At 41.2% G+C, this 27,651-nt stretch overlaps 1 protein-coding gene across 1 annotated transcript in view; it reads left to right on the forward strand.

Annotated features, from left to right (window-relative positions):
- The window catches only part of CCDC18 (coiled-coil domain containing 18), a 73,684-nt gene that overhangs the window by 33,738 nt on the left and 12,295 nt on the right, over nucleotides 1-27,651 (forward strand). The window contains exons 15-24 of the mRNA XM_055139530.1: nucleotides 305-439; nucleotides 2,142-2,219; nucleotides 3,171-3,287; nucleotides 6,522-6,689; nucleotides 11,695-11,837; nucleotides 20,141-20,304; nucleotides 21,010-21,223; nucleotides 23,200-23,299; nucleotides 23,580-23,696; nucleotides 25,707-25,850. Of these exons, the coding sequence (XP_054995505.1) occupies nucleotides 305-439; nucleotides 2,142-2,219; nucleotides 3,171-3,287; nucleotides 6,522-6,689; nucleotides 11,695-11,837; nucleotides 20,141-20,304; nucleotides 21,010-21,223; nucleotides 23,200-23,299; nucleotides 23,580-23,696; nucleotides 25,707-25,850 (1,380 nt within the window). The remainder of the gene's footprint in view (nucleotides 1-304; nucleotides 440-2,141; nucleotides 2,220-3,170; nucleotides 3,288-6,521; nucleotides 6,690-11,694; nucleotides 11,838-20,140; nucleotides 20,305-21,009; nucleotides 21,224-23,199; nucleotides 23,300-23,579; nucleotides 23,697-25,706; nucleotides 25,851-27,651) is intronic.

Genomic DNA, 27,651 nt, shown 5'->3' on the forward strand with positions numbered 1-27,651 from the left:
ACACATAAGTTCATTTCTTCAAAAACAAAAAATAAGTTAATTTATTCTCTAAAAGGAGGAAAACAGGAAATTTCATAATATGCATAAAATGCATGTAATTTCAGTGGTAATTAAACATGCCAGTATTAAATTATTTTCTGGATATTTGAAATGTTTAAAACTTTTAGAAATGTGATATGAAATATAATAAACATGCCAGGCATACCTCCAGCTTTGGAGCTGTCTCTCCAGCCCATGTGCCACGCCTTCTTTACCGACTCCCTTGTTGCTGGGCTACTGGGTTATTTACTGTTGTGTTGTTTAGCTTGAATCCCAACTAGTGAAAAAAGACCAACAATTTAAAGAACAAGAAAAGACAATGTCCATCTTGCAACAAGAGATAATATGTAAACAGCATCATCTTGAATCACTAGACAGACTCTTGACCGAAAGCAGAGGGGTAAGTCATCTTTTTCAAGGTGCTGTTTATTTTATTTTTTCAGTTCTTGTGTCACTCCCATTGATGGTCAGGGAATATATTTGATTCAGTGCTTAGAAGCTTCTTCTGGCAGTGGTTGGAGACCAAGAAGTTCCAAGCGATGGAACCTGGGCCTCCTTCATGCAAAGCTTATGTGCTTCAGCCCATTGAGCTCTTTTTTCCAACCCTGGAAGTGTTATTTAAAGGCTGCACCCCCCACACACACACACACTTTTCTAAATTGAGGTAGTGTTAGTTAACATGGCTAAATATTTTTATATTTTAGGGGTGGAATTTTACAAAAACGATACTCAATAAGGGTTGTTGAGCATTATCTTTGTCCTGACTGACCTCACTTAGACAGTGCACGTCTCTCCCTTAGGTGTTATAGCCAAAGGAAAGGAAAGATTTCCTCGACTCTAGTAACCTGGTAGTACTCCAATATTGGGGCCCAGGGCTGGGAGCACACCCAGTTGTACTTGACCCAGTGCTACTTTTGTCCAGCAGTGCTGGAGCCCCATGGTGGTTCCTGGTGACTATGTGGTGCCATGAATCAAATCTAGGATGGGACTAACCACATGTCAGGCTTGCCTCCAGCCTTGGAACTGTCTCCTCAGCTCATATGCCATGCCTTCTTTTCCTTGTTGCTGGGCTACTGGGTTACTTCCAAATCTTTGCTACTTTAAATAGTGCTGCACAGGGGGCTGGAGAGAGAGTATAGCCAGGAAGGCACTTGCCTTGGATGCAGCTGACCCAGGTTCAATCCCTGGCACCCCTGAGTGATTGCATCACCAGGAATGATCCCTGAGTGCAGAGCCAGAAGTAAACCCTGAGTACCACCGAATGTGTTCCCCCAACCAATAGATAAAGAAATAAATAGTGCTATATTGAACATGGGTTTGTATCTTTTTCAAGTTAGTGTGGCTTTGTGTTCTTCAGAGAGACACATGAATAGAATTTTTTTCATTACCTATGAGTGGGCCAGTTTTTAGGGTTTTTTTTGAGAACTCTCCTTGGTATGTTTTCATTTGTTTTAAATTGTGTGTTGCAGAGCAGGGAGTGTGCTTTGAGTGGTGCTCAAGGCTGTTCCTGGCTGTACACTCAGCTTACTCCTGATGGCCCTCAGGGAACCAGGGAACCATATAAAGGAGTGGGGATGAGACTAGGGTTTGCAACAAGCAAGACAAGCACCATACTCACTACTTTTTAGCCCCTGCAACTTCTTTATATATCTGGTATCAGTCAGGCTTTGTCAGACTAATTAGTATATCTTTTAATAAAGTAAAATAGTTTTATTTAGAAAAATTAAAAGAGTCAGGGAGATTAAAAAGTACACATCACAGGTTATGATACAGGTAGCAGAGAATGCACCAAATATTTTAAGGTTTGTTCTTGTGACAGGTCTTTAATTCTACATTACATAAAATTTTTTGGTTTTGTTTTTGGCCACACCTGGTGGTGCTCGGGGCTTACTCCTGGCTCTGTTCTTAGGGATTATTACACCTGGCAGGGCTCAGGGAACCATAGGAGTCCTGGGGATTAAAGCCTGGTCAGCTGTGTGTAAGGCAAGTGCCCTACCTGCTGTATTATCTCTCTGGCCACAGTTGAATAGAAATTTTAAAATAGCTTATTATTAAATAAGTATAGAAATACTTATTTTTTCTAATAATTTGTATGTTTTCAGGAAATGGAAAAGGAAAATATGAAGAAAGATGAAGCCTTGAAAGCATTACAGAATCAAGTATCTGAAGAAACAATAAAGGCTAGTATGCAAATGTTCCTAATTTTATTATTTAAAACCCCCTTTTCCTGGTTTTGGAGGCTGCTGTGGCTTAGCGGGAAGGGAATGGATCTGCCTCCCAAGCCAGCCAGACATTAGTCTCCCCTGGCGGGCGGAGCGGCAAGCAGAGGTGCAGGAGTTGTGGCTGAGCCCGTTAATATCTCATTCCTTTTCCCCCACTTAATTATTTTTATTAAGATACTATGATTTACAGATTTGTTCTGAGTAGAGTTTTTAGGCATTCAGTGTTCTGACACCAGTTCCACCTCCAGTGTCATTCCCTCCGTCAGTGTCCCCAGGTTCCCTCCCACCCCAGCCTGCCTCTTTGACAGGTACATTGTTAAGTTTAGTTATTGGAGTCTGGGTAATCTTACGCAGATAGTGTTATTGGTGCTGTGGTTTAGATAGATACTTTATCTCATCTGACACAACTCTGGCCCCTGTTGCCTCCCACCCTCCTCTTCCTACACTCCCCATCCAGTTCTTTTCTTCCTTGTTCTTCTCATGTCTATATTCCAGGGTCCAGGGTAATCTCGGTATCCTCCCTGATACTGTCCTTTTGCTGTTGTTCTGCATGCCACAGATAAGTGAGATTATCCAGTATTTGTCCTCCTTCTGACTTACTTCACTTAACACAGTTTTCCATCCATGTTGCAGTGAATTGCATGATTTCATCATTCTTTGCAGCTGCATAGTATTTTGTTGTGCATTACACTACACCTTTATTACCCACTCATCTGAGTTGACTTCATATCCTAGCTCTTATGCTAAGGGCTGCATTGATTAATGGTGTGCATTTATCCTTTCAAATTGTTTTGTATAACTTAGGGGTAGATAATAAGAAGTGGAGGGACCAAAGGGATAGTGCAGTAGATAAGGTATTTGCCTCCATTAATATTAGTTGATTTCTTCTTTTTTGCTTTTTTTGATTAGGTTAGACAACTAGATTCAGCATTGGAAATTTGTAAGGAAGAACTTGCCTTGCACTTGAGTCAACTGGAAGGAAATAAGGAAAACTTTGAAAAACAGCTAAAGAAAAAATCTGAAGAGGTAATCATCTCCTTTAAACAGAGCTTACTTAAATAATTTCTTTCTGAGATTTTTTTTCAAGTTACTTTATATCTTTACATAGCTTATAGAAAAAGACACCTTTCCTTTCTAAGAAAATATTTTCAATATTATTATTATTATTAATTATTATTATTATTAGCACAGTGGGTAGGATGTTTGCCTTGCACGAGGTTGACCTGGGTTCGATTCCTCTGTCCCTCTCGGAGAGCCCGGCAAGCTACCGAGAGTATCCCGCCCACACAGCCAAGCCTGGCAAGCTCCCCATGGCGTATTCGATATGCCAAAAATAGTAACAACAAATCTCACAATGGAGTCATTACTGGTGCTCGCTCGAGCAATTTGGATGAACAATGGAATGACAGTACTACAGTACATTATTATTATTATTTTTGCTTTTTGGGTCATACCCGGCAATGCTCAGGGATTGCTCCTGGCTTTGCACTCAGGAGTTACCTCTGGTGGTGCTCAGGGGACCATATGGGATTCTGGGAATCAAACCCGGGTTGGCCGCGTGCAAGGAAAATGCCCTACCCAATATGCTGTTACTCCAGCCCCCCAATCAAACTTTTTTGATATTTTTAAATCAGCTGTGTTGGAGATTTGATGGGAACTATTTCTAAACATTTACAAACTTTTAATTTAAAATTTAAGTATGTAATGATAATGGTAAATTCTGACAAAGTAAAGGAATTCCTCACGATAACCATCCCTATGAGTCAATACTTAATGAGTATCTACAACATTTAAAGCAAAGTAGTAATACTGAGACTTACACAGACGAATAAAATAAATCAAGCCAGGAGTAACCCCTGTGCATTGCCAGGTGTGACCCAAAAAAAAAGTTTGATTGGAAAAACATACTCTTTTGTTTATTTTTTAAAGATGTTCGTTATTTTTACTGTGGCTTTGTGGTTTATAATAGTATTGCTATTTTTGCTTGTGGTGTTGCTACACCACCCTCACTTTCAGGGTGTCAGTATCCCTCAAAAAAAATCCTAAAGATCTCTAAATTAGGGAGGGAATTTTATACGGAGAATGATGTATACAGGTGATAGAAGAATGATGAGGCCAAACAGAGCATGTCAAAGCAATGGTCATGCTAAAGCAATTCGTTGTCAGGGGCAGAATCCCACTCTCTGCTTAGGGACAGAAGAACACAAGGAAAAGATGATCAGAACTATAGTGCAGAAGCTAAGCTGCCTAGTGGCGCTCAGGCCATGGAGAATGTATCTAGTTGGAACTGGTACTACAGACTCTTCTCTTGGGCCTAGTTTATCTGTAATTCAGAGGCAATTTCCTGAAATATATAGAGCAAAACATGGGGAGGACAGTTTTTGTTGTTGTTGCTTTTTGTTTTTTTATTTTTTTTTTAATTTTGGGGTTACTCAGGAATTACTCCTGGCGGTACTCAGGGGACCATGTGGGATGCTGGGAATAGAATCCGGGTTGGCCGTATGCAAGGCAAACACCCTACCCGCTGTGCTATCACTCCAGCACCAAGGAGAGGACAGATTTAAGAGCAAATGTATGTTGACCGACTCTTCAGATGGTACATTATGTAATTGTCTAACCTTGTAAGGTAAAAGAAGTCTTTAGTTTTATATCATCTGTTCTTTCTTCTTTCTGTTTCCTTCCATGAAGATTTTTATAGCGTCACTGATGGATGAGCATATTTTCTGCTTGTACTTAATGTGAAAATTAAATTGCCTAGCCTAAGATAACATGGCTTTTTAAAAATAGGAATGTCACACGTCATAATGACAATATAGCCAGTAGGGAGATTACCTTGAACATGGTTGGTTGGTGTTTCATTCTCAGCGCCACATTCCTACATTCTCAGCACCACAGATTCCCAGAGTTCAGGAGTGATCTCTGAGCACAGAGCAAGGAGTCTGTCAACTCTGAGCACAGCTGGGTGCGCCCCCAAAATGAACAACAAGAAATCAGAATGTTAGCCCCTAATTTCTTATTATGAGAGAGAGAGAGTGGGGATAAAGAGAGGAGAGAGAAAGAGAGAGGGGCAGAGAGAGAGAGAGAGAGGGAGAGTGAGGGGAGAGAGAGAGAGAGAGAGAGGAGAGAGAGAGAGAGAGAGAGAGAGAGAGAGAGAGAGAGAGAGAGAGAGAGAGAGAGAGAGAGGCCATCCAGGCAGGGTCGCGGGCAGGAGGGAAACTGGGACATTGTTGGTAGGAAATGCACACTGGTGAAGGGACAGGTATTATTACATGACTGAAACCAATCATGAACAACTTTGTAACTGTGTATCTCACTGTGATTCAATTAAAGATAAATTTTAAAATTTCATTAGGTAGGGCTCTTGCCTTGCATACAGCCAATCCATGTTGGATCCCAGCACCCCATACAGCCCCCTAAATATTGCCAAGGGTGATCCCTGAGCAGACGCAGGAGTAAGCCCCTGAGTAATGCAGAGGAACAGACAAAAAAAAGTCATTATGTAAACTATAAGAAATCTTTAGATGAAGATTTACTTAAAATCCACAAAAATGATTAATTTTTCATTTTCTGTTTACCTGCATGTTTTATAAATAAATTTATATTACTTATAAATAATTTTATACAATTATTTTGTGTAATTGTATAACATAAAATTTTTATACTTGCTACCTTCTTTTAAAAACTTTGGGGTTGGGCCAGAAAGACAGTTCAGTGTGCTAAACTGCATTCTTTGCAACTGTGCACTGCCTGTATGGCTCCGAATTTAAAAACACCAAAAAACGTCAAATTAAATGAAAAGTTGAGGGCCTGAGGGGCTGGAGAGCTAGCTCAGTGAACCAGAGGTCATGGTTTGGATTCAGGTGGCCTAAGTTTGGTTCCTGACACTACATCATCCCCAAGCACAGGTAGGAGTGACTCCTGAGCACCCCTGCATCTGGCCCCACACAAAACAAAAGTTTGGGGTTTTTTTATTGGGGCTTGCCACATAGGAATTGGCACAAGGATAAAAATTTCAGTCTCTCGAAACAAAGCATCATGCAAAATGAGTGAGTTCGGGGATAATCTGAAAGCCGCCACTCCCAGACACCATCCCTGTGAGCAGACTCTTCTGATGTATCCCCCCCATCAGAAAATGACGCTGCCTCCCCTATGACAAACTGCACATGCATGTGAGGGTGAGGGTCTCATCGAGCAGGCGGCCTCGACCTCTTTATTGCTTTTTATTGAAGCATTGTAATGACCAGTGTTTATATTTGCTAGGTGTACTGTTTGCAGAAAGAGCTAAAGATTAAAAGCCACAGTGTTGAAGAGACCTTGGAACAGAACGCCCTCCTGCAGCACACGCTACAGCAGCAGCAGCAGATGCTACAGCAGGAGACCATCAGGAATGGGGAGCTGGAAGACATGCAGATCAAACTTGAAAAGCAGGTGCGTCACGGACCTAAAGTTGTTTCATTTGCAAGACATTTGAAAAATGGAGGGGCTGGAGGAATAGCACAGTGGGTAGGGCGTTTGCCTTGCACGTGGCTGACCCAGGTTCTAATCCCAGCATCCCATATGGTCCCCTGAGCACTGCCAGGGGTGATTCCTGAGTGCAGAGCCAGGAGTAACCTCTGTACATTGCCGGGTGTGACCCAAAAAGAAAAAAAAAAGAAAAAAAGAAAGAAAGAAAAGAAAAATGGATAGTAGGGTTTGGTTTTGGTTTATGCTTTTTTTAAAAAAAAATAAATAAATCCTGGGGCTGGAGCAATAGCACAGGGGGTAGGGCATTTGCCTTGCACGTGGCCAACCCAGATTCGATTCCCAGCATCCCATATGGTGCTCGGGGGAGTACCATTCTGAGTGCAGAGCCAGGAGTAACCCCTGTGCAATGCTGGGTTTGACCCAAAAATTAATTAATTAATTAATTAATTAATTAATTAATTAATTAATTAATCCTGGCTTCTTAAACCGTGGGTTATGACCCCATATGGGGCTGTATAACTGAATGTTGGGGTCACAAAACTTTTGGTTTAAAATAAATGTATAATTTATTATCAATAGATGTTTGATTTGTATACTTATGTTGTATAAAAGTTTCTCAGGTGGAAGGAAATGAGAGTGAAAAAAAATTTAATAAGCCCGCATATAAATTTGTATTTAACCTCTTCACATTGTAAGAAATATAAGAAATATTTGATCCTCGGTACCCCCAGATGGGTTCCAGAAAAAAGACCAAAAAAAAAAAAAGAAGCAAATCTCTGTAAACTATTTTTTGTTTTGTTTTGTTTTGGGGGTGACACCCAGTGATGCTCAGAGCTTACTTTGGATCTGCACTCAGGAACTCTCCTGGTTGTGCTTCAGGAACCATATAAGATGCAACGGATCCAACCCAGGTTGACCGTGTGCAAGGCAAATGCCTTACAAACTGTACTAGCTCTCCAGCCCCAAGATATGTCAGCTTTTTATTCTATGGTTGCCTCTATATGTATTCTGAATTCATTCTTAGTAAAACTAAAGAATCCTTCCAGTAAATTCAAATACGTTAGCCAGGTGTTCTGAGTTTGTCTTTTGTTTGTAGAGCCATTTCTCCTGTGGCTTCCAATCCTTTTTTGTTGAAGTTTAGAGCTCTTGTTTGCTGATCTTTCTGCATAGCTTCATTCTGAGGTTTTCGTTCACTTAGCATTTGATTCCAGCTTCCTAAGTCTTGTCATTAGATTTTCTTCTTGCAGTATTGCTTATCATTCTTATTTTCTTCTAAAATGGTTTTTATTTCTATAACTGTTTTTGCTTTTGTTTCACCTTAAATTTGTCAACTTGTATGCTTTTCATTTGATTCTCTTTTCATATATGGGTTTTTTTTTGGGGAGGGTTGGTTTTGGTTTTAATTTTTTTGGTCATACCACACCAGTGCTCAAAGCTTAATCCTGGTTCTGCACTCAGGAATCACTCCTGGTGGACCATATAGGATGCCAAGGATTGAATCCTGGTCAGCCTTGAGCAAGGCAAATGCCTTACCCACTGACTATCGCTCTGGCCACTCTTAATGTATGTTTTAAGAAATATTTTTGTTCTTTTTAACTTCCTTGAGGAACGAAAGTTCATATCTAAAAGTTTCATCAGTGTTTGGGGTAGCATTTTCTCTATATCAGTTTTAGCTGAGAGCGGGCCTAACCCAGCAGTACTCAGTGCCAAGGGCCACTCTTGGTGATACTTCCCCCAACAGTGGGCCTTGATGGTTTGCTGTTCACGCCTAGCAGTGCTGGGGCCACCAAGGCCAGTTCCAGTAGTGCTGGATGTGGGGAGCACCATGCACATCTGGGAGTCTAAGTCAGGGCCTCTGGTATGCCATGCATGGCCCCCTCCAGCCCTCAGAGATATCTCTCATGACCTATTTAATTAGCTTTTCTACCTTTTGTTCACGTGCTACTAGACTTAAAGCTTTTTTTTTTCCTTTTTTTTCTTTTTTGGGTCACACCTGGCAATGCACTAGGGTTACTCTTGGCTCATGCACTTAAGAATTACTCCTGGCAGTGCTCGGGGGACCACATGGGATGCTGGGACTCGAACCCAGGTCGGCCATGTGCAAGGCAAACGCCCTACCCACTGTACTATCACTCCAGCCCTGGGCTACTAGACTTAAATTCCATGTTGTGTCCTTTGAGATTCTTTCTGCTCATAAACATTCTATTGGATTGATTGTCTGTGGTTTCCTTCCATTTATACCTGTATACTCTTTCAATTGTATTCTTGGAACTTCAGTGTGTATATATTCGTGTTATAAAATAAATTTAGTTTTTAAGAAGAGCAGAGAGGATTTTAATATTTAGCCCAAGATTAATTGAGATTCGTTGGAAACACAGAGTAGCCGAATTAAGAAGGGAGAAAATGCAGAATAAGGAGCGAGGCTGATTTGGACAGGTCTTTGAGGAAGGTGTTTTGTGAAGGAATAATAATTTGGTATCACAGACATTTATTGCAATCAAAGTCAACTAGAAGGGCTGGGAACAAAAAGAATGGTGCATATGTGTGGTATTTGTGGGATCCCGAGTTCAGGCCTGACACAAAAGGCTGCCCCCTGCGCAACACTGTGTATGTGGCCCATTTACCCTACACATCCCAAGCACTATACTGCCAGACTGAGCACAGCACCTATCAGGTCTCCGCCCTGGCTGAGGATTGCCAGCCAGAGGGACCCCAGCACAATGGAAGTGGCCCCAGTGTTTTATGCAAGTTGGGCTGGACAGATAACTCAGTGGACTGAGTAAATGCCTCTCATATAGGAGACCTGGATTTGACCCCCAGGACCACATGCTGCTCCCAGCACTGTCAGGAGCATTGCTGGGTGGCCCTAAAACCAACAAAATTTAAAAACAGAAATAAGTAAAAGGTCAAGTAAAGTAGGAGTTGAGAGATATCCATTGAAATTGGCATTACAGAGATCCCTGGTGACATAAGTGCATTTTCTGTAGAATTGCCAGATTGCTACAAGTTGCTAATAAGGAGAAGCTGGGCTATAATTAGAGTAAAGAAAAAGGAGAGAGGCCGGAGAGGTAGTACAGCAGGTTGGGTGTTTATTTTGCACACTGCTGGTCCGGGTTTGATCCGTGGAATCCTATGTGGTCCCCGGATCATTGCAAGCTGTGATTCCTGAGAGAAGAGCTACGAGTCAGCCCTGTGAATTGCCAGGGGTGGCCCCAAAATAAGAAGACAAAGGAGAAAAGAAAAAAGGGGAGGGAGATAGAGATATCAAGGGATTTTTTTTTAATGATGAGAAACCCTAGGTATGTTTTCAGTAACGTCTCCAATGTGAGACTTATTGTTACTGTTTTTGGCATATCGAATACCCCATGCAGGGTATGTTTAAATGAAAACAAAAGTAACCAAATTAAAAAAAAACCCACTGGAGAAAAAGGGATTGAAGATTCTCAGGAGAGTTGAAAGCAGAGATAGTTAATAGTATGAGATTTTCAAGAAAGCAGATAGGAAGTGAAGCAAATTACCTAAGAAGCAATTTAGTAAGAGGAAGAAGACTGTAGTAGAACAGGCAGAAGAAGGAATAGAATCAAATGTAGTTTTGTTGCAAGGAGACACAGATTTTACTTTTTTTTTTTTTTTTTTTTTTTTTTGCTTTTTGAGTCACACCTGGCAATGCACAGGGGTTACTCCTGGTTCTACACTCAGGAATTACTCCTGGCGGTGCTCAGGGGACCATATGGGATGCTGGAATTTGAACCCGGGTCGGCCGCGTGCAAGGCAAACGCCCTACCCGCTGTGCTATCACTCCAGCCCCCATTGTTATTTATTTTTATAAAATTGTTCACAGTGATTTATTACATTCAATATTCCAACACTAATCCCACCACCATTACATCTTCCCTTTACATTGTTTCCTATTTTCTCAACCACCACCCAAGCTTGCCCTAATAGCAGCCCTAAATGATTTATTTTGGATTGATTATTATTATTAATTCACTAAAAATGATCAAAAAATATTTTCTGAAAAAAAAAAGTGTGTGGGGGCTGTAGTGATAGCACAGTGGGTAGAGCATTTGCCTTGCACGAGGCCGACCTGGATTTAATTCCTAGCATCCTGTATGGTCCCCTGAGCACCGCCAGGGTAATTCCTGAGTTCGGAGCCAGAAGTAACCCCTGTGCATCATGGGTGTGACCCAAAAAGCAAAAAAAAGAAAAAAAAAGAAAAGTATGAAGATTGTTGCATTGCACCCTGTTGTATCTTGAGCTCTTATATAAGAGATTACTAACATGTTGTTACAGATTAAGCCTAGAGTGTTAATATTTTTTTAATTGACATTGGTTGCCTTCTACTTTACATGCCATCCAATGTGGTGTGCTACTCCTGGTATATCAGTGATTCAGAGTATGAGATGTCATGTGCCCCCTTTTGCTCCAAGATTTCTAAAATTTTGATGGGATGATATAGCTGGGGTTAAATTTTTAACTGATTGGTGGCTTTGGAGTCCAGAAGCATTTCTGTAGCTTGCTGATCTCTTTCAAGATTTATTTATGAGTCTCTGGATTATGGCCGGTTAATAAGCTTATTCAGCACCAGAGGCAGTTCATGGGCATGATTGCCACCAGGCTCTAGGAAGAACAGGGGGATGGAAGAGTTTACCTATCCCCAAGAATCAGCCATTTTTGTGAAGAAAACATTTTTTTCTTTTGAGATGAGAAGAAAGAACATTTTAGAAAGGGGAGAACTTTTACTATTATTTTGTTCAATTCTTGATGTGGCCCCCTCTATAAATATGTATATGACTGAACCACCTTTATTAAAATTAAGTTTGTTTTTATATTTTAAAATAATTACTTCCTGATTTATATTTTGATTTTTGAAGTACTTAGTGGTACTGAATCATATAGTTGATTAAATATGTCTTTCTAAATAACAATGAGCTGTGACTAAACTTAAAATATTTGTGAAAACTCTAAGGTTTCAAAACTGGAACAAGACCTTCAAAAGCAAAAAGAAATTTCAAGTGAAAAATTGCGAAAAATGGAGGAGAAATGTGATGCAGCCACACATGAAGCAGATTTGAAAAGGCAAAAAATTGCTGAGCTCACGGGTACAGCCAGGTAAAGTCGATGGATTTGCCTGTATTTGTCTTCCTGTTGTTTAAGTATCACATCATATTCAGTGAAGCATTTGATTAAGGATTAATTTTTCCATAGTCTATATTCCTATAGTATTTTGTTTGTATATTTCTCTTATTCTTATTTTTTTTTGGGGGGGTGTTATAGTTCAATAACCACCACCACCACACCTCCCCACTTTTTTTCGGTTGGGGGCACACTCAGCTCAGGGCTTGCTCCTGGCTCTGCACTCAGGGATCACTCTCGGTGGTGCTCAAGGGACCGGATGTGGTGCTGGAGACGAACCTGGATTGGCCATGTGAGAGTCTGTACTGTACTATCTCTCCGGCCCCAAACAACCCTTAACTCTCCTTCTATGTTGTAAGTACCCTAAGACCAAAATAATATTTGTTAAGGTTCTACACAGCAGTTATATGCAGCAGAGACATACACATTACCAGTGTGGCCCTAAAACCAATAAAATTAAACATAGGCAGCCACAAATGCAGTCTCCTCACCACACTTAAAATTACACACACTTATCTTACATTATATCAACCCCAATTCCATAGACTTAAAAATCACTTTATAATTTTATACCAGACACCATAAGAAGCTACAGATTTCCAGCTCATCACCTGCTCATATTAACACCAAAACCTCTGTATATATTCTGGTCTCTTCCCCCACCCTATCCCAACTTCTAAAACGCTCCCACTGTACTCTGTCTTTTGGAATTCAAAGTCCACCCTTAGAAATAGTTCTCTGAGATGTTTTCTATCTCCTCCTTTCTGACTGTAATAGATTTCCGAGTTCCTTCTCAGAAAAGGCATTGCTTTTCCTCTGCAGCTCTGAAAACATCATACTGTGGCATTGTACTTCGTATATCATACATCCATTATATGTTCTCTTATCATCACTCTCTGCTGACCTCTGCTGGCCACGTCATTTATTGTTGCTCTGTCCTGCATCAGTCTTATCGTGGCATCCTAGTATACATCTGACTGATTTTTCAGGCCCAGAGCCTCTCTTTAAATTTTTACTTTATTTATTTAGTTTTTTTGGGTCACACCTTGCAATGCTCCCCTGAGCCTCTTTTTAAAAACTCATCTCCTCTCCATGCCCACGTGGATTGGGACTGGGCCTCCTCCCCCCAGGTCCCCAGTTTTCCAGCAGCTTGTCAGTCACACCCACAAAATGCCCCTGGCGCCATGTAATCTCATAAATGACCAAGACTCAGAGACTATAAACTAAAGCTCCTGGAAGAGAATGGCACAGAATTTCCTGGACATTCTATCCATAACAAGCATAATAAGCAATATATAACAAATTGTCTAGCATTGCCTTTTCTGCAGGTTGGAACGGGGCGGGGGGTAGAGGGGGAATACTGGGGATTTTGGTGGTGGGAAAGGTGCACTGGTGAAGGGATGGGTGTTTGATGATTTTATGAACGAAGCTCAAACATGAAAACTTTGTAACTGTATCTCATGGTGAATCAATAAAAAGGGGGGAAAATAGTAATAAAATAATAAAATAAAATTAACATTCTGAATAATAAAAAAAGTAATGTGGAGTTCATGCCCAATTCAATCAGCTTAATCAATGGCTGAATAAATAGCAATACTCCTACAATGTTAAAAATAATAATAATAATAATAATAATAATAATAATAAATAAAAACTCATCTCCTGGGCCAGAATTATAGTACAGTATAGAACTATAGTACAGGTTGGATGTTTGCCCTGCATGTGCCTGACCTGAGTTTGATCCCCAGTATCCCATAATTTTCCCTGAACACTGCCAGGAGTGATCCCTGAGTGCTGAGCACCACTGGTTATGGCTCCAAAATCAAAACAAAAAATAAAATAAGACCTCAACTCCCCTGATGTTGTATAACTCAGCCACTTTACTTACATAATTTACCCTAAATCTCAGCACCACAAATCTCTAATTTTTAATAATCTGAATATTATGCATATGTACCCATATTATCAGCTCATTCCCTTTATTTTTTTAAAATTTATTTATTATTATTATTTTTTGCTTTTTGAGTCACACCCAGTGATGCATAGGGGTTACTCCTGGCTCTGTACTCAGGAATTACCCCGGCAATGCTCAGGGGACCATATGGGATGCTGGGAATAGAACCTGGGTCAGTGCCTGCAAGGCAAATGCCCTACCCACTGTGCTATCGCTCCAGCCCCCAGCTCATTCCCTTTAATATTCACAATTAATTCTTTGACTGAACCAGGACCTCCAGTTTATCACTTTTACCATAGTATTTTCTTTTTCTTTCTTTGATACATATTATTATGGTTTAAGTGACATGGTTACAAAGTAGTGTTAATATTTTTTGGTTTGTATTATGTTTTTGTTTGAGGGCCACACTCAGCAGTGCTTACAGATTATTCTTGCTCTGCACTCAGGATTCACTTCTGGCAGAACCCAGGGAACAATATGGGGTGCTAGGGATTTAGCCCAGATTGGCCACCTGCAAGGCAAGTGCCCTACCTGCTCTAATATTGCTCTAGCCCTAGAGGATTTTAATGTCCTCAACTCATAGGACATTATAAAGAACCATAATTCCCACCGCTAACTTTATATTACTTCTAGTCCATGGGGACTATAAGTCCTCATCCCCCATTTCCCTCCTCCAACTTGGTAATCTCAGTTTTATAATTCAGGACCAGGAAGTTATCATCATTCGACTCTATTCCCTTATTTGTCTCTTTATACTATGCTGAGTGAGATCATCTGGTGTTTGTCCTGATCACTCTTACCTACTTCACTCAACATGATACCCTCACAGTCCATCCACAATGCAGCAAGCTATAAGTAATTTTGTCTTCTCCTATAGCTGTATAGTATTCCACTGTGTATATATGCCATACCTTCTTGATCACTCATCTCATTGAACATTTCAGTTATATATATATATGCTGACTATTATACTAAGAATTTCAGTGAATATGGGTGTGCATATTTTTTTTCAAATTAATGTTTTGTGTTTGGGGGATTGATAAGTGCCAAGAAATGGAATTTGTGGGTCATGTAAAGACTCTTTCTTGGGGGGGTCATATAAAGACTCCTTCTTGGGGACTTGAGCAATAGCACAGCAGGTAGCGCATTTGCCTTGCATGCAGCCAACCTGGGTTCAATTCCCAGCATCCCATATGGTCCCCTGAGTACCACCAGGGGTAATTCCTGAGTGCAGAGCCAGAAGTAACCCTTGAGCATCTCCAGGTGTAACCCCCCCCCCAAAAAAAAAAAAACCCAAAACTCTTTCTTACCTTTTTTTTTTTTTCAGTAATCTTCATGGTGTCCACAGAGGGTTAATTAGACAAAATTCTGCCAACAGAGAATGAGAGTTCCTTTTTTACCACATGCTCACCAACACCAGTTTTTTTTTCTAGTATTTTTTTAGTAGTATGCCATTCTCAGTAGTGTGAGATGATACCTCATTGCTTTAATTTGCATGTTCCTGATAATAAATGATGTTGAACACTTTTTCATATGTCTGCTTGTCACCCACATGAAGGTGTCTGTTCCTGTTTTCTTATTTTTTGATGTAGTTTTTTGTTGTTGTGTTTCATGAGTGTTTATATATCTTGGCCATTAGTCATTTACTTGATATGTTGTACAAATATTCTCTTTTATTCAGTAAAGTGCCTTTTCTTTTTAGCATGGGTTTCTTTTCCCATGTAAAAACTTTCAAATTTGATGTAGTCCCATTTGTTTCTTTTCATTGTCTTTGACAATGGAGTCAAACCAATGAAGGCTCCTTTGAGTTCCATATTCTGGAGTGTTATACCTGTGTTTTTCTAATTGTATTTTATGAATTCTGATCTAATTTTAGGTCTTTAATAAACTTTGAATTTTTGTATGTGGTGTGAGATACCACACCCAGTTCCTTTATTTGCATGTACCTATCCAGTTTTCCTGATACCATTTTGCTGAAGAGGCTTTCCTTGCTCGACTCTATGCACCCTGCTTCTTTGACAGAGGAGCTTCATCTGGTTGTGCTCAGGGCTGACTCTTAGTTCTGCACTTGGGGATCACTTCCTGCAGGTCTTGGGGACCATAGCGATGCCAGACGTCTAACCCATGGGTCAGCTGCTTGCAAAGCAAATGCTCTTCGCTATGGCCCCAGGTTGATTTTAGTAAATGAAACTTACTTAGAAAAATGTCAGAGGAGAGCAAGAGGAAATACATTTTTGCAAGAGAACATGCGCTTATTTCAGAGTAGATAGAGCAAGAAAAGAACCATGGAGACAAGCAAGCAACACACATGTTCAAGGAAGGACACAGGCTTGGAGAGTCTTTGGGGCATTATTGAAATGGAGTTGTCTTTTTTACTTCCTAGCTTGTTATTTACATGCTGAAATGTAGCAGTTGTATGCCAATTTTATAGACTGCTACAGTGCTGCACTCGTTTGCTGTCATTCATATAATTTTAGTGGAGTCTTTATGACCTTCTGTGCATGTATTATCATGTCATATGCAAAAAAGAGATAGCTTAATTCTTCTTTGCCAATTTAGACTTTTCTCTCTTTTTCTTTCTCTTTCCCTCCCTCCCTCTCTCCTTTTTTCTCTCTTTCTCTCCCTTCCTCCATTCTTTCCTTCCTTAGCTCCCTTCTTTCCTTCCTTCTTGCAGTGGACATTCATGCCTTGTGCCTGATCTCAGAGGGAAGGCTTTCAGTCTTTTATTATTGAATATGATGTTGACTATCAGTTTGTTGTCAATGTGGAATTATTATTTTGAGAAATGTTTCTCTTGTTTTACTCCTTCATTGATGTCATGTACCTAGACTTCATGGGCACTGATTTGATTTTCCATTCTTTCATTCTTCAGTTGAGTCCTGCTACTCTATTTTTTTATTTATTTCATTTATAATACTATTATAGTACTATTAATAATTGTTTTTCATGGACTCTTGCTGTTCCTGAGTTGGGGGTGGGTTATTGGTCCATCTGAGTTGACCCGAGTGTCCCCTGGGTGTGTTCGAGGTTGATCATCATCCCCCCCCGCCCTGGATGGCTGATGGTGACAGACGGACAAAGAAGGGAACAGGGGCCATCAGGCTGATTGGTAATCACTGGGTTGGGGGCAGTGGCAGTTACCCATAGGTGTGGTAGACATTATTGCACTGTAACACTGTCGTCCCATTGTTCATCAATTTGCTCCAGCAGGTACCAGTAACATCACCATTGTGAGACTTCTTGCTACTTTTTTGGGCATATCAAATACGCCATGGGTAGCTTGCCAGGCTCTGCCATGTGGGCAGGATACTCTCGGTAGCTTGCCAGGCTCTCCGAGAGGGACAGAGGAATTGAACCTGGGTTAGCCGCGTGCAAGGCGTTTGCCCTACCCGCTGTGCTATGCTCCAGTCCAGAACATTATTATAAACAGTAAACATATGTAAAGCCCTTCCTTCAGGGGAAGTTCTAGGAGATACTCAAGGACAAAATCTCATTTTAAGTGTTCATCATTCTAGATTCCTGCTAGGAGATCTGCCCAAGGACGGAATTCCATCTAAGGGTGTATTGCTTTCCCTTTTCCTTAGCCAGTGTCCATTTAAACAGTCATCATAAATTTGCTTCTTAATAATATTTCTAGTAATTTTGTATGGGCACAGTAAAAGATATATTAAGCTTAAAGGGTGGCTCTTTCTGGGGACATCTCGCTATATATCCCAGACTACAGTTCTCAGGCCAGGTTAGTCTTTCTTTCTTTCTTTTTTTTTTTTCTTTTTGGGTCACACCCAGGGATGCTCAGGTGTTACTCCTGGCTCCTGGCTCTGAACTCAGGAATCACTCCTGGTGGTGTTTGGGAACCATATGGGGTGCCGGGGATTGAACCCAAGTTGGCTGCGTGCAAGGCAAATGCCCTACCCAGTGTGCTATCACTCTAGCCCCCAGGTTAGTCTTTCTTAATCCCAGCAAGGCCCTTACTCAGTTACTTCTTTTTGGGTCATGACAGAGTTTGTTTGATGACCATACTCTTAACTTATTACACTTCTTATATTGCTTAGCCTGTCCATTCTTGTCCCTCGAGGGACCCCCATTTGGGGATGTTAGGAACTAAGGGCAACTGATGCAAATATGATGGACACCAGGAATAAACATTATTTGGAGTCAATTAACTCCCAAGTTACAAAACCATAGCATTAACTGTCTTCCTGTGTCTACACAAAAAGGACATTGCTCTAAAATAAACTATGCAAAGGACATAAAGGAAATAGAAAAGCAATATTTCACTTGCACATAGAAAATCCAGAGTCCTTAGAAGATGTGATTTTATAAGTCACAGGGTCTGATTTGGGGATAAAAGTGATTAACAGATCTGGGAAGCAGAGCACAAAGGAGAAGTTAAAGATAAACACAGAGGATTGTGAGTGCCAGATGGAATTGGGTGTGCCTCAGGAGCACCGTGGTGGGAGTTACTCAGTAAGTACTTAATAAACCTAAGCTCCCTGCAAGGGAGTTTAGGGGGAGAAAGGACAAACCAGTGTTGTCCAACATTGGACTCAATTCCAACACCATGCCCATCGCCAGTGTCCCACCCAAATCACCTCCTCTGCCTCTGACCAGACTCCAACAACTCAGGATCAACTTTCCCAAGAAATTAAACTGCCAAAAGTCAGGTATGTGAGAACCACATCCACAAACCACCCCTGGCTCAGCCATGTAAACTCGTTTATCGGCCTTGCTTCAGAGACCCACAAATAAATATCAAAAGAGAAAAAAGGCCACAGTAAATCTCAGATCTGTGCAAGGGTGAACAGACCGAAGCCTATTGGAGGTGGGCAGGTTGGCTCAGTGCCTGTCCAAACAGAGCCCCTGGTGGCCACTTGCTCCCACAATACAAAATCGCAACCATGCTTCCATCCAGACTCCATCTTCTCGGGATGGGCCTGAATGAGATTAACCTGCTGAAAATTTGGGTATGTTAGTTTTGTGACTCAAATCTCCAGGCTTGGGCTGGAGTGATAGCACAGCAGGTAGGGCGTTTACCTTGCACGCGGCCGACCCGGGTTCGATTCCCAGCATCCCATATAGTCCCCTGAGCACCGCCAGGAGTTATTCCTGAGTGCAGAGCCAGGAGTAACCCCTGTGCATCGCCGGGTGTGACCCAAAAAGCAAAAAAAAAAAAAAAAAAAAAAAAATCTCCAGGCTTTCTTGGAGTCAGGATGGGCTACTTCCTTCCACTTCCCTATATTTCTGGAAGCACCAGCTGTCACCCCCACAAACCAACTCCAAGACCACCATGTAAGCTCTTCTACCAGCTTTTCTTCAGAGACCATAAATAAGTCTCGAAAGAGGTCAAAAGTCACAGTTTATTTTGGACCCGTACAAGGCTGAACAGACCAGCGTACATTGGCGGGGTCAGGGTGGGTTAGTCCAATGCCCACCTAAACAGAGCCCCTGGTGGCTGTTTGCTCCCACCAATCCAGAATCACCACTATGCCCCCAGCCAGACACCACCATCTCAGGATGGACCTCAATGGGATATTGATCTGCTGAAAATTCATGTGTGTGGGTTTTGTGATTGAAATCTCCAGGCTTTTTCAGGGTCAGGATGGACTACCTCCCCCACCTCCCTGTACTTCTGGCAGTCACATCCACACCCCAAAGATGCCACACAGTTTAGAAAAAGCTCCTCCAGTTGTACATTCCTGATAAAAATACTGAGTGCCCTGAACAAACATGATGCCCTCTTAGTACCTGTATTTCAAAGCATAATGAAAGGAGAGAAAGAAAAAGAAGAAAAGTGCCTGCCATAGAGGCAGGCTTGGTGGGGGTATTGGGGGATGGTGGGAAGGAAACTGGGGACATTGGTGGTGGGAAATGTACACTGGTAGAGGGGTGGGTGTTGAATCATTGTAGAACTGAAACCCAATCATGAATAGTTTAGTGATGGTCTATCTCATGGTGATTCATTTTTTAAAAAAGAATCTGACTGGACGTTTTGCTGATAATTATTCTTAATTTTCTTCTGATTTGGGGAGCCAGAGAAATAGTTTAGCAGGTAAGATGCTTGCCTTGCACATGGGCAACCTGGGGTTCAGTCCCCTGCACTGCACATGGCCCTCTGTATCCCTCCAGGAGTAGTCTCCAAGCCCAGAGCCAGAAGTAAGCCCTGAACACAGCTGCGTGTGGCCCCAAAACAAAAACCAATGCAAAAATAAATAAAATTTAAAAATTTAAAGAACTTGCAGGTTTTGTTGAGTTAGATATAAGTTGGGTGGTCTTTAAGTTTCCAAATTATCATTTTTAAAACTGTTAATTCTTTTTTTTCAATTAGGCAAGTAAAACTTGAGCTGGATCAGTACAAAGAAGAGCTGTGTAAAATGGAAAAAGAAATTATGCATCTAAAACGAGATGGAGAAAATAAAACAATGCGTCTTAATCAATTAGACATACTCTTAGAACAGACAAAGACAGAACTCGATAAGAAAACAAATGCTGGTAAGCAGTAGGTTTGCTAGGCTTATTAGCTGCCTGCATATTTACATTTTTAGAAGTAAAATGGGAACTGTAGAGATAGTACAGTGGGTAGGATGCTTGTCTTGCATGCAACTGACTTGAGGTACTATCCCCAGCACCCTATATAGTCTCCCAAGCCCCACCAAGAATGATCTTTGAGCACCACCAGGTATGGCATTCCCCTCCCCCCCGCCGCCCCACTAAAAGAATAAGTAAAATAAAGGGAGAGTTTGAATTGATGGGACTGGAAGGGACAATAAATAATATTTTGCCTCTTGTAGAAGACTAAAATGGTATTTAAAGATAGATAGATAGATAGATAGATAGATAGATAGATAGATAGATAGATAGATAGATAGATAGATATAGCCCCCTCTAGTCCTGTTGATGAGGATGTCCCAGGGGTCACCTGCATTAGAGGTGTGGGCCTGACCATGTGGTCCTATAGTGCTGCGGTGCCTGGGCCGGCCGAGGGGCTACAGGGCTCCTCTGCTGGGGCATGTGGAACTGAGGATCAAACATAGGGCCTCACTAATGCCAGTTGTGTGCAATACTTCTGAGCCATATCCCCATCCTGGGTTCTTATTAATTATATTATCTACAAAGTTGTTAATTTCAAGTAATTCATAAATAGACTTTATATGTAGATTCATATATAAGAATTAAAAAAATTTTCCCTTTCCACAGTGAAGGAGTTGGAAAAGTTGCATAGCCACACTGAGACTGAGCTTGCAGAAGCCGTGCAGAAGAGGGAAGCACTGGAGACTGAGCTACAGAATGCACACGGAGAGTTAAAAAGCACTTTGCGACAGCTTCAGGAACTGAGGGACGTGCTCCAGAAGGCTCAGATAGCCTTGGAGGAGAAATACTGTACTATAAAAGACCTCACAACTGAGCTTAGGTGAGTTGACTACGAAGAAATATCACTTACAGATATTTCTGAGTTACATCATATATAAAGTTTGTTTTTGAATTCCAGATATCCAGATTTCACACTGGCTTTGCTTTACTGAGACTTAGCCTAGTCATCTCTTTCTTTCCATGCTGCTTCTAGCAAGTTGGCCATTGCTGAATATTTCCAGCCTCAGTCTTGGAAGCATTTTTTACTGAACTTCTGCTATATTCCATAGCAGTAAAAAAAAAAGAGAGAGAGAGACCAGTATATCATTGTCACTATCACTGTCAGTGACAGTCAGAGACTAGTATATTGTGGTGGTTATGTAGAAAAGCACCTTTTTTCTGAATTATTTTTGGTTCTAGGAATCAAATCCAGGGCCTTATCTATACAAAGCATGCATTTTGTCACTGACCTACATCCCCAGCTCTTTTAAAAAAAGATTTTTTAAATATATTTTTTAAATAATATTAAGAATGATATTCCTGATTTGTTTTGCTTTCATGACAACACTTCGTGGTGTTCAGGTTTATTACTTACTCTCCGCTCTGGGATCACTCCTGGAGGTACTCAACCATGTGTGATATAATGAATCAGACAGGTTCAGTGTGTGCGAGACAAGTGAAATATTCTTTCACCCACTGTGCTGTGTCTCAGCCCCGACAGTAATAATATTCTTTATATTAAGTACACGTTTTGTGAAAGCCTTCACATAGGCTCCATTTACTGTTTTTTGGTTGTCAGTTTTTATTAGAAACATGATTACCTCTTTGCACATGAGAAAAAACTGGGGCTTGGAAAAATTAAGTTAAATGCCTCAAGTCAGTGAGTAGGGCCCAGAGAAGAGAGTTAAATATAAATTTGCTGAATACTGAAAGGTGAGTTCTTTTTTTTTTCTTTTTTGGGTCTCACCTGGTGATGCTCAGGGGTGACTCCTGGCTCCGCATGCAGGAATTTATCCTGGCAGTGCTCAGGGGACCATATGGGATACCAGGGATTGAACCCGGGTTGGCCACATGCAAGGCAAACGCCCTACCCACGCCAGCCCCTGGAATGTGAGTTCTTGAATTAGCAGTGGTAGCATAAAATACTTTTCCTGGGGCTGGAGCAATAGCACAGCGGGTAGGGCGTTTGCCTTGCACGCACTGATCCAGGTTCAGTTCCCAGCATCCCATATGGTCCCCTGAGCACCGCCAGGAGTTATTCCTGAGTGCAGAGCCAGGAGTAACCCTTGTGCATTGCCGTGTGTGACCCAAAAAGCAAAAATAAATAAATAAATTAATTAATTAATTAGATTAAATACTCTTCCTGCAGATATCTGTAACTAATGGGGATACGGGAGGCAACTCAGTCAATGGGCCGCTGTGCATGTTTCACATAGTGGAATTCCAGATTTGACCCTCAGCACCTTTTGGTCCTCTAGCACGCCCAGGAGTAGAGCCCCAAACAGCACTCTGGGAATAAACCCTGTGCAGTGCTGGGTAAGGCCCCTCTGAAAGGAATGAGAATGGAGAGATGGAGCAGAACAAAGTGTGGGAAATAGATCCTGAAAAAGAACACAGAGTAGCAGACCAGACTGGGATGTGTAGGATAACAGCAACGGCAAGCAGCAGGATCACTAGAAACTTCGAGGTGACCATGGCTCAGCAAAGGCCCCCTTCTTATTTGCTTTCTATAATGTTCCTCCTAATCTGAAATAATTGCAGGCATCCTGTCACTTTGGTTTTCTGCTGTTGCTATTGTACTCAGGGTGATCAGGGACTACAGTAGCCACACCTAGCAATGGCGTGCAGGGGCCCTGCGGAGCTGGGGGTCGACCCTAGGACTCCCCCCATGCATAGCATGTGCTCTGCCACTCTAGCCACGTCCTGGCTTAGTATCCTGTCATGCTTATCTTAGAGAAAAAGTAACCCAAATGACCTAATTTTTCTAAACTTCCATTTTTCTTTTGGCTTTGATCTCTTACCATTGATTTATTGCAGGGCATGCAAGATGGAGATTGAAGACAAAAAGCAGGAGCTCCTTGAAATGGATCAGTCGCTTAAGGAGAGAAATTGGGAACTAAAGCAAAGAGCTGCTCAAGTGAGTTTCCTTGCCTCTATTTTCTGTCAAAATAACAATCATACAGGGTTTCAGAGGTCATCAATATGTTATAGAAAGGACATTTTTACTTTCTGTTTTGTTTTTGTGCCACACATGGTGATGCTCAGGGCTTACTTCTGGCTCTGTGCTCAGGGATAACTCCTGGTGGGTTCTAGGAACTCTTATGGGGTGCTGGGGGTTGACTGGGTCGATTCCGTGTAAGGCAAGTGCCCTCCCCTCTATACTGTTGCTCTGGCCCTAATGTTACTTTTGTATTTAGGTCACACATTTGGATATGACTATTCGTGAGCACAGAGGAGAAATGGAGCAGAAAATAATTAAATTGGAGGGTACTCTGGAAAAATCAGACTTGGAACTTAAAGAATGTAACAAACAGGTAAATAATTTTTTAGAAATTGTTAGATTATTTTTTAAAAACTCCCTGACCATGTCCATTTATCACAAATCTTTTTTGTTAACTTTTATTTTTGTTGTTAACTTTTATGTTTGGTTTTTGTTTCACTCTCAGTGGTGCTCAGGTCTTTCTCCTGGCTCTGAACTCAGGGGTCACTCCTGTGGGACTTGGGGACCATATAGGATGCCGGGGATGGAACTCAGGCTGGCTCTGTGCAAGGCAAGAGCATTACCTGCTATACTATCTCTTTGGCACCTGGTTATTGGATTTTATTTTTATTATTTATGATTTTGAGGGGTAATTTGGGCCACACCTGGCAGAGCTCAGGGTTAACTTCTGGCTCTGTACTCAGGAATCACCCCTGGCAGTGCTTGGGTTTGAACTGGGGTTGAACACAAGTGCCTACCTGCTGCACTATGTCTCCGGGCCTGACATAATGTCCTTTTTTTTTTTTTTTACAGAATACAAACAGTAAAAGTACTATGTAATTTTAATCATCTTTACATAATACCTCATATATTTTTCCATCTTAATTTTTCCCCATCTTTACAGACTATATTTTAGTAGTGCCAGGTGATGCTGTGCCATGCATACATTGTGAAATAATTACCATCCCCAGACTAATGAGCATGTTTATTACCTCGCATAGTTATTTCTGGGGGCGGAGCCCCTCCCACCCATCATCTCAACAGATTTCAAGCACACACTTCCGAACACTGGATCTTCGTGTCTGTAGGTTCTGCACGGATTCAGCATAGACTTAGCATGGTTTCATCTGTATAAATACATACAGATTTTTGGGGTCCTTGTTCTCTAAACAATCTATAGATTATTTCAAGGCTAGGAAAATACGTGTATTGGTTAGGTGTAAAGTCTAACCAATACCATCTTACGTAAGAACTCCCAAACCAAACCCCAGAATCCAAGAGATAGTGCTCTTCCTGCACTCTGCCGGGGACCATGGACAGAGAGATAGCTTGACGGGGCTGCTTGCCTGTGCCTGGCGCGCAGAAGCCCTGAGTTTGATTCCCCACACTGCACACTCTGTGAGCACTGCTGTTGTAACCAAAGTACTGTGTGGGAACTCCCCCAAAAAAGAATCCTTTCTCTTCTTGTAACTAAAACTTTATACCCTTTAATCAACATTTCCTCATTTCTACCACTCTCCCCTGATTATTATCCTCTAGATATGATGTGAATATAATCCATTTAGTATTAGTGTGTCTACGTATTTATCATAATATGTACATGTGTAAAAACATAAAATATCTGTGAAAGAATTTATTAGTAATTTTGGTAACTGAGGTTGCCTTTAAGGAAGGAACACAATAGGAAGAGGACTTTGCACTGACTTAGCTGTTACATGTACATACTGTTTATACATTTGCTTTTTTTTTTTTTTTGCTTTTTGGGTCACACCCGGCGATGCACAGGGGTTACTCCTGGTTCTACACTCAGGAATTACTCCTGGCGGTGCTCAGGGGACCATATGGGATGCTGGGATTCGAACCCAGGTTGGCTGCGTGCAAGGCAAACACCCTACCCACTGTGCTATTGGCTCTAGCCCCGCAATTGAGACTTTTAGCATATTTTAGGTTTGTGTCTAAGTATCTTAAAGGGCATAGAATTTTGATGTTTGTGGCTGAGAAAAACTCATTTTTAGGGGTCTGGAAGATGACTGTGGCTTAAATCACTTGCAAATATACGTCTGAGAGGTCAAACCCAAGGCCACTGCATGTGCTAAAGGCTGGTCATTCTGACCACTCAGCTGTCTGGGATTTCTGGTAAGGGGAAGAAAATTAAAAGAAGAACATGATGTCTTGTTTTTTCCCTTTTTTGTGGAGAGATTTGGGGCCACACCTGGTGTTGTTTGGGACTGCCTCTGTCTGTGTGTTCAGGAGTCCCTGCTTAGATACATATGTTTAAAGCAAGATTTAATAGGATTCTATTCTGTGTTGGATAAAATTGGTTTGTCCTTTCTCCCTTTCCCAGATAGAAACTTTGAGTGATAAATTACAAAGTGCCAAAGAACAGCTTCGAGAAAAAGAGTTTAGAGCACTACAAAATGACCAAGAGATAAGCCAACTGAAAAAAGAAACTGAACGAACACAACAGAAGATGAAAGAAATGGAAAATGTAAGCATGTTATTTTCCTTCTAAGGAATCATAACATTTTCTGAAAAGTGACATAACATGTTTTGATTTGATTTGTATTTGGGGGAAATGGAGGAGGCGGTCCTTCCAAGCAGTATTCAAAGGTCTTGGGGCTACTGTCAGTGACACTGGGCCAGCCATTCCAGGATGCAGTGCTGCCGGGACCTGCAGTGCTAGGAACCAGCAGGGCAGCCCTACAGTTCTTGGGGTCCCCTGGAGGCACACCTGGTGGTTCTGGGCAGGGCATGCAGTACCAGAAAGTAAACCAAGATCCAGAGCCTCCTGACCTCCATGCTGTCAACCCTGGCCAATAAATCTTTATTTTCAACTGATTTGTTTTATATACAAAATTAGTGCCAAAAATACTTTGTTATTTCTTCCATTTTTCTATTAGCTTCTCTGATGTTTTAAGTTCTTTTATTCTGATGTTCTAACTATAAGGAAGGCCATCATCTATAATATCTTTCTATTACCTACTGGCCACTTAGTAGGTCTATAATACATGTATGCATAATTGGTTAATAAAATTTCTTGGGAACCTACTAATAGAACAGAAGATACAGATATTAATGAAATGCAAAGTTAATTTCTTTCTATGGTGCTCTCATTAATGCAGTTTTTATTATTTTTAAATACCATACTCAATTTTCAAATATTAACAATTTGGGGGGAGTAAATGTGGTGGCAGAATAACCCTAAAACAAACATTTACTCATGTAAATCAATATTGCCCTAATAAAAAAATCTTTTTTTTTCCATAGGCAATTTTGTGAACTTTATTTATTTATTTTTTTTAATTTTATTTTATTAAATCACCATGTGGAAGATTACAATGCTTTTGGGCTTAGGTCTCAGTCATACAATGCTAAAACAACCATCCCTTCACCAGTGCCCATATACCACCACCAAAAAAAAAAAAAACCCACACAGTACACCTCCCATCCCGCCCCCCCACCCCCCTACCTTGTAACTGATAAGTTTCACTTTACATTCTGTTCACTTTGGTTACATTCAATATTTCAACACAAACCTCACTATTGTTGTTAGGAGTACCCCACTAGATTCAGACCTACTGTGAAGACAAATAAGATTTTGAATTTCTGTACTTTAACAAGAAGTTCAGGGAGATTTCTTCCAGATATTAGATAATTGCAGGCTTGAAAACCCAATCTGTGGTCGTTTTAATATGGCGGCCACCGCGCCCTTCATTCCCGGAGAGAAAGAGGCGACAGAGAGAAATACCTTTCCCCTCCTGGGCGGGCACGGGGCCGAGGCTTAGTTCTCAGGCTGGAGACATTCTGCGAAGAGTTGCTCACACCGAAAGAGGTTTTGCTGGGTCTGGATTCACGGTTGTACAGCTGCGGAGAGGCCGCACATGCGTGCGGCCCCCGGGATCACCTCTTTTTTAATTTGTGTTTAGAAACAAATTTTTTAAAAATGAAATTTTATTCTGGGGAAATAGTTCAAAGGACGGGGCCATAATGGGGGCGGGAGGGTAACTGGGGGAAGTGGTGGCAGAAGCAGACACTGGTAAAGGGATTGGTGTAGGAACCTTGTGCGCCTGACTGACACTCAATCATGAATAACTTTGTAATTCATGGAGATTTGATAGAAACAACATAATAAAGGGCCACATGCTCTGCATGTAGTAGACCCGAATTTGATACCCAGCACTGCAGGTTCCCTGAGCACCATTGGGAGTGGCCCCCAAGTCCTTTTGGGTATTCCCCCTAATTTCTTAAATGTTATACATAGCTCATTTTTATTTTCTCACGATCATTCA

The sequence above is a fragment of the Sorex araneus genome, chromosome 5 (genome assembly GCF_027595985.1).
Source record: "Sorex araneus isolate mSorAra2 chromosome 5, mSorAra2.pri, whole genome shotgun sequence".
Classification (NCBI taxonomy): Eukaryota; Metazoa; Chordata; class Mammalia; order Eulipotyphla; family Soricidae; genus Sorex; species Sorex araneus.